Here is a 13057-nt window from a genome sequence, read left to right on the forward strand (position 1 = left end):
ATCAAAGCCTCTTTAAGCTGTGAAATATTATCGCTAGAGAAATATCAAATGATATGGTTACCGCAAAGTTTACAAATATTGACTACCCCTGCCTCAAAGGGAGATTAGATTTATTATCTTTCGTTTTTATGACTTTGAAGAAAGTGGGTATTTGTTAAAATACCCAATAATTTTAACAATATATACGCTAACCTACTACAAAATACTTGACAATTGGCAACACTGACTTCCACACAGCCAAACACATATAACACACCGACCGATCACATTCAGTCCAAGAACAGACAAGACAAAGGACACACCAACCAATAATGTAAAACATTGTAAACTTTGTAAATTGGGTAAATATTTTTGTAAATTTCGTTACATTATACACATTCATTGTAATATAATTGATAACACATTGTAAATATGTTCCACAGCCCTGAAGATGACCTAGTCCCTAGGTCGGAAAGCTCGGCATAATAAAGTTTTTCATGACTGAAAATGGCATTAATTTTTCATCCTGTTAAAATACCCGTTAACCAGTCCGGTGCCCATGCTGACTTATAATCGAGCCTTATGCCTTCTTATTGGCTCAGGTAACACGACCCAGAATGGCCTATAATGGATGGATTGAGAATGAGTTCTTCTGTAGCTTGAATTTAGTCGCTGGTTTAATGACTCTTGCCATTTGGGGAGGGGCCGTAATTCGCAAAAACGGCTCCTTTTCCGTCAAAAAAAGAAGTAATGGTTGAGAAAACCCTTTTTTTTGGCTGCAGTGTCAAGGTAGAAGTCTAAACTATTTGAAAGTAAACCGCTGTTGAATGAGATCCAATAAAACTGTGAACTTGTCTTCTTTATTTTAATCAAATAATAGATTGTCCTGTCTAGTTAGGGAGAGGATTTGATCCTAGATTGTCCAGTGATAGATAACATCACAATAGGGAAGGGATTAGCTATGCGGTTATTGGATTCTCACACGGAGGTCCCGGGTTCGAATCCAACTGCTGACCCATAGATTTTTCTCTTCCTAGGAGCTTCTTACTTCTTAAAAAAATCATTGAATTCTACTTCTTCTATAAAAATTTTAACTCAATTTTAAATTTCTTTTACAGCATTTGCTTACCGATGGAAAACTCCTCAGCAGTGGATGTAACCTACCTGACAACCTTGTTAACCTTCAACGGCTTTGCTTTCTGGCTGATCTGTCTGTGCTATTCCAGGATGTATTGTTCGATTAAGAGAGGACGTGAACAAGGCGCCGCTTTGATGCATTCTGACATGACCGTGGCTAAGAGGATGGCACTTTTAGTGTTCACAGATTTTGCCTGCTGGGCGCCCATAGCATTCTTTGGATTGACCGCACTGGCCGGATATCCGTTGATTGATGTCACTAATACTAAAATATTGATAGTATTCTTCTATCCGCTAAATTCATGCGCTAATCCATATTTATACGCATTGCTAACACATCAGTACAGAAGAGATGTATTCATACTACTAAGCAGGTATGAGTTTGTGGAATGGAAATTTGTAGTTCTTAAAGTAATCCTACCATATTTCATGTACTCTTGACAATGATCCAACTCTCTCTTACTGCTGGTCAATTTTTACAGTAGGAATTAAACCGGAAATACAATGTTTAAGGGGATTACTTCGAACACGAAAAAGTGGAAGCAGAAACCTCTTAAGGAGGCGAGAACTTAAACATCCTCTAAAGGTCAATTTGAATAGACTTTACACAGTTTCCGGGTTAGACGGATTTTCACCGGAATTGTGACGTAGTCACGCTTCTTTTTACCGTTTCATTTTATTCCGTCATAGTGAACAAGTAAAGTCATTTACTTCCTTTGTAAAAATTCCAAGTTTAGGAAAATTTAATTACTAAACTGCAGTAAGAGGAAGTCGTGTGAGTGGTCACAACTAAATCTTTTCAGTTTTATTACGAGACTATACCATATCAAACCCAGTTCTTGCTAACAGATGTTCTGGGCCGGCTCAGGCTATCCGTAAGAGAGGAGGAAGTTGCCATTATTCCTTGTTGTTGCACGAACTAAAAAACATGTATGCTAATTATAAAAGACTGGTTGTACAGGTGAATGAAGATGTGTTGATGCTCCAGGTACGGTGTATGTTCAGAGCGTGCGGCCAGGTACAAGGGCACGGTGGGCGCAGGAGCTGGCTGTGGGGGCGGCGCTGAAGGAGGCCGTGGACCGCGCCAGTGTGCCAGTCGGGGTTCTGTACTCACCACGCTGACTTCTTTCGATTGCGCCAATTCTGGTAGGCAGTCCGGTGGTAACACTGCGGCAACTGGCAACGCTATTATCAACGCAACGCTCTCCAACGACAGTATTCACAATAAGGAGCATCATAAGCAGAATGGTACTTCCGTTGTCTAAATCATCTGGAAAAAAAAAACAATCCTACTTCGCTGATTATTCGATACAAACTAATCGATTAAAGCGGAGCAAAAAGTAAGCGCGTAAATTGGTATGACCAAGTATTTACTTTAGAAGAGTGTATAGTACCTGAAATGAACTGATCGTCATAAGATCATACTTAATGACTGGATATGTATTATTAGGAGAAATTTTTGGAAGCAGTTTCCATAAATTGTATTCATTTATTTATTTTTAAAATATATTATTTATTATTATTTGTCAGTAGGGAGAGACAAAGACATTGTAGGCCCAATAGATGCCCCTTACAAAAAAACAGTCACTCAAACCAAATGTACTCGCGACATTCAGGTAGAATGTTGTCTAGGACAATCCAGATCCTGGTTTGAACCACATTCATTCATTTCAGTTTTTGTACGTTGAACAAGAACAACCACAGATGTTGGATATAGTGGCATATCCCAGGTTATGGGAAGGCTTTAATTCTCTTGACGTCACCCAATAAATCTTTCTTATGGACACTATTTAATAGATGTTCATCTGAAGGTAAATAATAATTTTTTTTTTTTCAATATCGAGATAGGAATTCATAAGACTTGTAAATTTGAGAGTTACGACAAGTTTTCTTAAAGAAAGATTAAGTTTAACTCTTTTGCCTTTTTGGCTGTTGAACTATTTCCTTCCCAACTTGAGAGAATAAAGTTGGTAACCCTGGCACTTGGGTGTAGTTAGTAAACGGGTACAGCTTCTTTAAATTTTATCTTCTTTAAAGTGGGACATGTATCTGACAAACGTTGCATTAGTGCTAAGAAGTAGTTATATAAAACTAATATTAACTAAATTATCTTTTTTATTTTGAAAAATATTTCTGATAAATGCTAAAAATCATTGTCAACAATTTCCGCTTGCAGAGCTTCTAAAAGTTTACGGATTGCAAAACGCTTTGTAAATGGAAATTGAAACTTCGATTGTTTTTCTAGGAAAGGAAAAACTGAGTCACCATTGCACTAAGTCAAAGATGGTAACATGATTTTTCATTTAATGAAAAAGTAAGTACGTAAGTATATTTACTGATTGCCAAACAAGGAAATTATTCTTTAATATCATAAGAATGTGATATACACTGGGCCAAAAAAGTCTGTGAACACTAACCTAAATTTTATTACTTTTATTATTATCTTATTAGAAACTTCATTTATTTTCAAATGAAATATACTATTCGATAGAGAGAAACCAGAGTTTTTCATTTTATATTCAATCTTTTATTTTTGTTCAACAGGAATATCACAATTAAATGTTTAACAAAACAACACCCCAAACGAATGCAAAAAAAGTCTGTGAACAGCTGTATAAATATGTAAAAACATTAAGATAACAAACAGAAAAACGATTGAATAAAGTTTCAAAGTTCTCTATTGTATTGTAGAAACCACTACAGTCAGTTTTGTGAATAAATAATCTAATTAGTACATATTTAACCACTAATATGGAAGTTCCCAGACCAATTCGAGAACTTATTGTGAGGTTGCGAAATGAAAGAAAAAGTATTCGAGAAATAGGGAAGATAGTTCAAAAAAACCCTTCAACGGTGCATAATATTATTAAAAAGTACGGAAATGTGATTAGTAGGCCACGCAGTGGACGGCCACCAAAACTTAATTCCTTTCATAAACGGCAAATTCTGAAGTCTGTTCGAGAAGAACCCAGGACAAGCGCTCAAAAAATCAGTCAAGAATTATCAAGTGGTTATGTGTAAGCGTAACACCGCAGACAATTAGAAATAAATTACATGAATACGATTATTGCGGTCGAGTCCCGAGGAAAAAACCTTTAATCAATAAAATAAATCGTAACCGCCGATTGGATTTCGCGAAAGAATATGTTTCTAAGCCTTCTAGTTTCTGGGAAACCGTAATCTTTTCAGATGAGTCGAAATTCAATGTATGTGGGTCTGATTGACGACAAAAAGTGTGGCGAAAAAGAAATGAAGCTATGAAAATGAAAAATATGAAGCCTACTTTTAAGCATGGGGGAGGCAACATTCTGGTGTGGGGTGCATGAGTGCTAAAGGAGTGGGCAAGTTAGATCAAATTAATGGTATGATGGACCAATATGTGTATGTGGATATATTAAGACGCAATTTAAAAAAAAATTCAAAAAAATTAGGGTTGGAGGGAACGTTTGTCTTCCAACAAGACAATGACCCGAAACATACCGCACTAAAAACTCGGGAATGGCTTTTAAATAATACACTCTGGCGCCTAAACACCCCTCCACAATTGCCAGACCTTAACCCAATAGAACATTTGTGGGATGAAATCAGCCGCCAAATAAATAAACGAGGAATAAGAAACCGTGAACAACTAAAAAACGCTATTTTAGAAGAGTGGGATAAAATTCCAACATTGACGACCACAAAATTATTAGGATCGATGAAAGCTCGCTTGTTGGAAGTGATTAGGAACATAGGAGGTCCTACAAGTTTTTAAAATTTATAATTCACGTACAATGTGTAAGAATGATTTATTTCTGCAAAGTGTTCACAGACTTTTTTTGCATTCGTTTGGGGTGTTGTTTTGTTAAACATTTAATTGTGATATTCCTGTTGAACAAAAATAAAAGATTGAATATAAAATGAAAAACTCTGGTTTCTCTTTATCGAATAGTATATTTCATTTGAAAATAAAAGAAGTTTCTAATAAGATAATAATAAAAGTAATAAAATTTAGGTTAGTGTTCACAGACTTTTTTGGCCCAGTGTAGGTTTCACTGATCTCAGGCGGCACAACAGTTTCTATTTCGTGTTAAATTATTTTTTCAAGATATTTATTTATGAAAACCAAAACCGTTGTTAAAAACATAAATAAACAACTATTATAATTTTGCATCACTGAAAGAATCATTTTAAAATGGCCACAAATATCTTGTTTATACACGTTCTAACAATTATACAAACAGCTGACTTTTGAAAGAAAATATTAAAAATTATACAGAAAATGTGAACTACTTAGAAACATGCATATTTAACGACTAAAAGAAATCATTTATGTGAGATAGATTTAGATAGATTTTTTTTTTTTTATTGAAAAGTATGTAAAAATAACTATCATAATAATGTAAATATTATCTGTAGATACATGTGTTGTTTATATTAAAGCGTTTATTGTTTTTCTAATATATTTTATTTTTTTTCCTTTTTTGTAATTTTCTCTTAGTTAATAAGTTAAAGAAAGCATTCCAACCTTTTTTGAAGTAAGAGATTTCATCGGATACAGAAACCATCACAGACTGATTAAGAGTTCATTTAAACTTAATAGAAAGATTTAAGATAGATCTTTTTCTTTCACTTATTATTTAAAACAAGGGGAAAAATTTGGAGGTTTTCCTGGAAAAGGTTGTTTTACGGTAATGACAACAGCTACTTACGCCAGTACTAAATCAGCAGGTACTAACCAACATTTACTTCTCGTAATTTCAGCTAACGCTGGCTTCTTAAATATGAGTCATTAATTCATTATTTAAGTAGATGTGATAGGCGATTTTGTGCACGTACTAATTCCATTTCTAAAGTATATTCCAAAAGGCCCCATTACCCCCCTACAAACATCCGTGCAAAGAGGTTCTTTTAACAGCATGTGTATGTTGAGAGAAGCTTTTAAGTAGCGTAAACAAATTACAACAAGTAAATCATCATTTACTCCAGGCGTTGAGTGTGCACACCGTCATTAGTCGCCTCCAGTAGCGATGTGAAATGCGCCACAGCATTGCTAGAGTGATGGGAAGCAAGTGCATTCCGAACAGCGTCTTTGAGGTCTTTAGTTGTCTGATAACGATTCTGGGCGACTTTTTGTTTGATGTATCCCCATAATGCGTTATCACGGTATGCCAGATCAGTGGTGACTTCGTGATGGCCATTTCAGAGGTGCCGGTAATGTTGGCGATCCTCTTCCTATCCATCTACCTCTGAACATTTCGTTTAGGTATTCCCACACACGTATTGCGAAATGAGCTAGCGCCCCATCTTGTTGAAACCAGATTCGATCACTAAGTCCAAAACGTTCCAATTGCGGTACAAACCATTACAAACAAGTCGCGTAGCATGGCGAGATAACTGTGCTGATTCACTTACACGGTCTCATGAGTCTCGGGGTCTTCGGAATGGTTGATGGTCTTTCAGAACGCGGTCTGTTTTTAATGGAACCAGTTTCAAATAGCTTCTTCTCCCAATGTAAAATTGTTGGTTTCGGAGGTGCTGCCCTATTAAATCTAACGTTAAAATTATTTTGGATTACACTCAATGTTATCCCAGTGTTAGTTGGTTCATGAGCCCAGGTACTCATGACGAATCTTTCCTCAAGGGTATAATTTGATTCGTCAGACATTCTTTTAACAACCCAATATCTCCGGGAACACAAAACATCATATAGCACACAGTTAGATGTGGGGTAATGGGACTTTTGGTACATACTGTATATATTAAAAACTAACTTATCAATCAATAATAATAAACAAAAAGATTTATCTACCTTCAAAGCTGGCCAAAACTAATCCACTTTAAATACGTTCAGCTTTCTGAAGTGGAACTCATATAACACCATTTTTTTATATAATTTTTTTGTATTTGGAAGCGGCACAACTAAACCAAGTCCTTCCTTAGGTTCAAAACTTTTTTTGTTGTTATTAATTAGATCGAAGCTTGGTCAGGAAGAGCTTTCTCTAGAGAGGAGAAAAAACAAACTCCACTATTCCTTTTATAATTTTATTATTGCATAATTTTTTTTTTTACCAAATTCAATAGAAAAATAAATCTACAAACATTTACAAAAACACAACGTTTTGTACTCAACTAGAATTTCCAATTAAACCAATATTACTCATTTTTAGGTGGAAAAAAATATAACATAACAAGACATTTTTAGGTTAATGAAAACAATTCATTTCTATACAAAAACATTCAATTTTCAATTTATCGAAGTATTTAATCGATTCGTATATCATAGAAGACTAGTATTAATCAATTCTTATTTTGGGTTGCCCACCAAGTTATTGTAGATTCATGCATTTTCTAGTTCTTTCAGAATTCTGATAATGCAAGATGTAAATTGAACTAAACAGGTGTGTTGTGCTATCAGTTTAAGGGATATTTTTTTTTTTTTTTTTTTTTAGAATAGACTAAGATCTTTGTGTAAAACATTTTAATTCAAGTAATTTACTTTTAAAAAAGTACTAAATAAACCGCGGTACTTTGCCGAGTATGAGCATCTTTAAAGACAGGAAGCCTATTAGCCGACTTTTGGAAGATGACGATCTATTGTAAAGCATTGACACTAATTTAAAATTTATTAAAACAAATTAATAAATTATTGGGTAAGTTGTTTTTTTTGCATGAAGTGAAGTCGCTTTTAAAATATTGCCTCATCTATTACCAGATTCCAGAAATATGAACTTTACTACAAAAAAAAAAAAAATTCCTTCAACAATATGCGTCCTATGATGCCCCTAAACCACAAGAGAATTATAACAAATTCATTTCTCATCATTGAACCAATGTTGATGTAATGGTTCATATTTAGATGGCACAATAACTTAGTGGGCAAAAATAACCTTATTCTACAAAAAATTAATTCGTAACTAATTGTAATTTGTACGCATAACTTTTAAATTAATTTAATCATAAATTAACTTTATTACATAATCTCACTTTATTTTTATTCTCCCAAGACTAAATAAAAAATAAACCTTATATTTTCTACTTATTTTTTTTTTTTTTAATTAAGTAGGACAGTCTTCTAAGTTGTTAATTTTCACAAAAGCTTCTTAGATTTGTATTTAGTCAGTCTTCAAATTCAATTTTCTTACACATCTATAAATAAATAAATAAATAAGTAAAATTAAAGCCTATCTCCAAAAAAATAACTATAAATACATAATATTATTTCTTTTACAATATTCATTCATATATGTATGCAATATTCTTAAATAAATTTCATTTCTTGTACAGAATTGTTTTTATTAATATTATTATTTTGTTTTTTTCACTTTAAAATTATTACAAAAAATATGATTACAAAGTGAACTAAAGATCTTTGGCTTGTTTCTCTTCTTTGCTTTTACCAATCGAGTTATCGATCTTTATAACTTTTTTATCCTAAACATTTTAATAATTAACTATATCACAGATTCAATCTTTTTCTTGTACCTATTTGAACATAACTACAATTTTCTTTATTAGTATACTTTTTCTTTTCATTTTTGGAGTTGAGAATTATTAAATAAATCAATTCATAATTCTTTCAATAACTTAGCTTTATGTTTCGAACATTCTGGACTAGAAGATTCATAACCTGATTCATGTGTTTCATCGAATTTCCTTTTACGTCCATGGCTTATGTCAGCGCTAAAAGTAAAAAAATTAAATAAAAATATATAAATAAGCATATATAATCAATATTTAATAAAAAAAAAAAAAATATTGATTACTAAATCAGATTAAAGTTAATAAGAAACTTGTTTTCTCATCAAAAGCAATGATACCAACTTAAATACAAAATTTCCCTTTATAAAGATACTGCGCGAGCATTCAAAAAAAAAAAAAAAAAAATACGAATTTCTTAACACAAAAATACCTTTGCAAAAAAAGTAGATTTTGTTCTTCACATAAATTTGTTCTGCAAAAAATAAAAATATCATTTCTACTATTATATTTTTTCATTATTCTTGAAAAAAATTAAACCATTTAATTATGAAATCTGCCATCGAATACAGATGTTGCAAATTTTGTTAAGAGATTTCAATTTATAAAAAAATTGTGTTCCTGGATTTATTTTTTTTGCTTTTAAAAAGCTGGAATAATATCTCTCAAATATTAAGGGGGAAGAATTTAGCTCCAAAGGTTTTCTAAAAAAAAAAAGGCACCTTGCACCAATGACGAAATTCTCACAGATGAAGGGGAGTGAAGTGAAGTAATTGCCTATTTTTTCAGGCGGGGCTTAACGTCTAATTACCAAATTAGGTGTAGCGGACGGAGGCAACTAGCAAACATATTTTACTGTAAATTTCTCATATTAACCATTAAAAATAAAATCCAAGGCCTCTAGACCGGGAATCGAACCCACTAAACCAACAATTTACATGTATTAGCTTCGGAGGTCTCCAAGGAGAGTATGTTCCCAATATGAAATACATTAATTCCAACATTTTGTGTTTTTTTCAGATTCCAGAGATAAAAACTCACTTACTCAATGATTACATTGAAGACAGGTTGAAGTTGCAAAATAGTATAACCAGTGATTGTCTCCAACATTTCTGGCCAAAGTGGTCGTAGTCCATGCTCTACACGAGCAGCCAATAAACATGCTGCAGCCACTTCTGAAGATCGATATTCTAATAATGTAACGTCTGTAGTCAAAAGAAAGAAAAAACACACAGAAATAAGCAACAGATTTTAAAGAAAATGTTTTTTATTTTTAATTTCTGTTTAATAAGAATCACCTCACTCTGCTATCTCTCGTTCACAAGGTACCAACTCATACTTTTCTCTTCAAACTTTGTAATTTTAAAAAAATATTTACTACTTACTAAGATTAATACCCGCTTGTATAACCGTAAATAATACTGAATAATTACATTTTAGAGGGAATCCTACTTTCACCAATTCTCCAGAACAGCCCTAAAATTGTGTTTTTTGCTTTTTCTAAAGAAATTCAACGGGATAAGTTTTTTTTAAAAAAAAAACCCAATCTGTGAAGTTTTACTAGTAGAAGAAAGTAGAAGAATTCTTTAAAGTCTGAAATTAAGCCAAACATTCAAGTGATCTATAGCTCATAATAATAATAACAATTATTATTTTTTTAAATGTACAAACAATAAATTAACAATGAAATAAAACTTAAGTAAAGAAAAAACAAAGCTGAAAAAGATGAACAAGTATTAAAAGCATGGCAAAATGCCGTCTGCCAGAGTTTACTACGTTGATTATATGCTCATAATTATACTTAATGCTGAAATAGTAATTTAGAAAAATAGCCATTGCATTCCCGTTACCAGAAATAACATATTTTTTTTTAACAAATATTATAAATTTTAAAACAAAAAAAAAATAAAGCGTAAGAAAAGTTTTAGACTTTACCTAAGTAAACATGTACGGAAAAATATCTTCATTTGTACTTCCAATCATGTTATTTTTCTTAAAACCTGGAGTTTTTACAAACCAATTAAATCCTCATTAATATTTATGTAAGTTAGTACCGAACTATTCATTTTAAATGCCTCTTAGATGGAAGCGAAATTATCATCCATCACAACATGAATTAAGCTTGGAAAATGTTTGAAATAAAATCTAAAAAATCAAAAAACTCTACATGTATGTTAATTAATTGACCAAGTTTAGTTAGGAGTCATTTTTTTTTTTTTGAAAAATCTCATTAAAAAAACTAAATAAGGAAGCGGTATTTCTGGATTTTGACCAAAACCTGATAAATAGGGTAATGTCGAATATCGTAATATGAAATTTGAACTAGCTGCCATTTTCCGTTGTGGATTTATTCTGATCATACGCACGCACAGATCACTCTTTTCTTCTTCTTGCTTTCAAAATTTACAACTTAAGAGATCTTGAATGAATTTTGCCACAAAAAAACATACGATTCCCGATCAGCTTCTTAAAAGAGCTAAGAGAAAGTACATTAAACAAAAAAAGAATCCAAAACTTACCAGAGAGAGTAACATCAAGAAAATCCCTTAAAGATGAAGTAATCAAATCGCTGAGATGATGATGTGGAGTACAATTATAATCACGATCACCAGCATTCACCGCACAAAGTGAATAAAACTCTGCAAAATGTGCTGGTGTTGGCCAGGAAATTCTCCAATTAAATGAATTTAGTACAAAGATTTCGAGCTGTACAAATTCAGCTAAGCTCATCTCGTATCCCACTAGTGCTGGTAAGTCAGTAAGCTTTGGAATTCGACTATCAAGTTCTTCGAATTTGGCTACATCATTAAACAAAAAAGTAGAAATATTTTAGTATAATTATTATTGATATAAATACTCAAGTGCAAAATGAAAGAGTCACCTTGATTATTTGAAATATCGGTATAATAATTTTTGAAAAATATCTTGGTTTATTTTTATTCATCACATGAAGAAGTGATTGGCAGATCAATACTATATAATATCTAATCCGAGCAATAATGACAGATTCAAGGTAATTCTTCATTTTTTTTTCGCACCTTGGTACAGTTTGAAAAAACAAAATTATTCTTCATTTGCAAAATCACTTACCAGCAATCAATAAACAAACTAGTGCAACTGAAGCAAGACGATTTATTACTATATTGTGATTGTCCATAAATTTATCTATTAAAAATATGCCTAGATGTACGGTAACGTTAGATAGTGTTAATCTTTCTGCCACAGATTTCAACCAATCAAGTAGTTTAGTTCTATATTTCAGCTACAAAAAAAGGGGGGATCAGGAAATTAATTTCCAAAAAAAATAAATATTTTTATACAAGATGTAACGGTTGGCTAGGGCCAATTTGAAAGTTTAACTTTTCAAAACCACTGGTGCCCGCTTTTAGGAAATGGGAAAGAGAAGCTTTCAACTTTTATAACTCCACAGCCACTCTCCTCACTAGTTCCTGAAGTAGTACATATCGGAAACACGAACTTTTAAAAGAAAAGTTATACTTCTTATCCCTAGACAACTGTTACGACTAGTGTAATTCTAATTCTATTAGCTGCAACATTTTTATCTACTACAATAACAACAGATCTCCTAATGATAGAATGTCCTCATCATCAACCTCATCAAAAGAGAGGTGAATTCCCAACAAAGATGAAATCAATCTAATACTTCAAATTATCGCTGTCGCCGAAAGATGGTTAAGATAGCTGGGCATATAAGCTAAATAATTCAGCATTAACTTTTTTTTTTTATAAAGCAATAAAATTTTAATGAAAGAATAATCTTTTCTATAAACCATCCACTGGCTAAATCTTCTATTAACCATTTCAGGATAAAAAATAGTAACATTAAGCTAACAAATTTAAAATAACATACCTGAGGACTCTGAAATTGTATTTTCCTTCCAAATAATTCTCTTTCTTTTAGATTTTTATTAATATCAAAAGCATAACAGGTCAGGTACCATTCATCCATACAGACTTCTCTCATGATTTATTTATTTATTTTACCGTTTTTCCCAATAAAAAAAAATTTTACTACTGTAAAAATTATAGCAAAAAATTCGTTTAGATATTAAAAAATGATTTCACAGAATATAAAATCCAAATGTATAGGAAAAATTACTTACAATTTCAAAATAAACTTTACCCTCCTAGTTGTACTTATAACACGAGTTGTTACCTACCTTATCATTTTTGTTTTGTATTTAGATTAGGGTTTTTATTTTATTCATTATTATTTGGGTTCAAATTGTTTAAACGTAAAAATTAAATAAGATTTAGAATTTTATTTTTCTTATTTTTTGGTACGGCTTTTTAATAGATAAAACAAGTATTCAATTACTTCTTATATAACTTCCAGCAACTTTTTTTTTTATTAAAAATAGAATTATTGATTAATAATGTATAATAAAATGTACATATCTAAGTATATATATAATTAGTTTTTCAAATTTCATAAGATTTCAATGCTTTAGTCACTCTAGCA

The 13057-nt window shown here is 31.8% G+C and overlaps 2 protein-coding genes across 10 annotated transcripts in view; one reads left to right on the top strand and one right to left on the bottom strand.

Annotated features, from left to right (window-relative positions):
* The window catches only part of LOC141462234 (lutropin-choriogonadotropic hormone receptor-like), a 149854-nt gene extending 146909 nt beyond the window's left edge, over positions 1-2945 (top strand). For all 5 annotated transcript variants that reach the window (XM_074143921.1, XM_074143923.1, XM_074143922.1 and 2 more), the window contains 2 exons: positions 1098-1490; positions 2105-2945. In XM_074143921.1, coding sequence (XP_074000022.1) covers positions 1098-1490; positions 2105-2381 — 670 coding nt within the window. In that variant the 3' untranslated portion in view covers positions 2382-2945. The remainder of the gene's footprint in view (positions 1-1097; positions 1491-2104) is intronic.
* CycJ (Cyclin J) lies at positions 322-12854 on the bottom strand. 5 transcript variants are annotated; one of them, XM_074143940.1, is made up of 9 exons: positions 12699-12854; positions 12446-12609; positions 11665-11836; positions 11094-11372; positions 9620-9779; positions 9008-9049; positions 8726-8778; positions 6908-8244; positions 322-2386 (listed from the first exon to the last, which is right to left on the bottom strand). In XM_074143940.1, the coding sequence occupies exons 2-8, from the start codon at positions 12557-12559 to the stop codon at positions 8237-8239; spliced, it is 828 nt and encodes a 275-aa protein (XP_074000041.1). In that variant the 5' UTR covers positions 12560-12609; positions 12699-12854; the 3' UTR covers positions 322-2386; positions 6908-8236. The 5 variants fall into 5 exon arrangements, with proteins under 5 accessions (XP_074000041.1, XP_074000042.1, XP_074000038.1 ...); XM_074143941.1 differs by lacking the exon at positions 9008-9049; XM_074143937.1 differs by lacking the exons at positions 322-2386; positions 6908-8244 and having other exon boundaries at positions 8366-8778.
* Positions 12855-13057: the final 203 nt, after the last annotated feature.

This window comes from Rhodnius prolixus, unplaced genomic scaffold (assembly GCF_049639745.1).
Source record: "Rhodnius prolixus isolate KJV_2025 unplaced genomic scaffold, Rpr scaffold_18, whole genome shotgun sequence".
NCBI lineage: Eukaryota > Metazoa > Arthropoda > Insecta > Hemiptera > Reduviidae > Rhodnius > Rhodnius prolixus.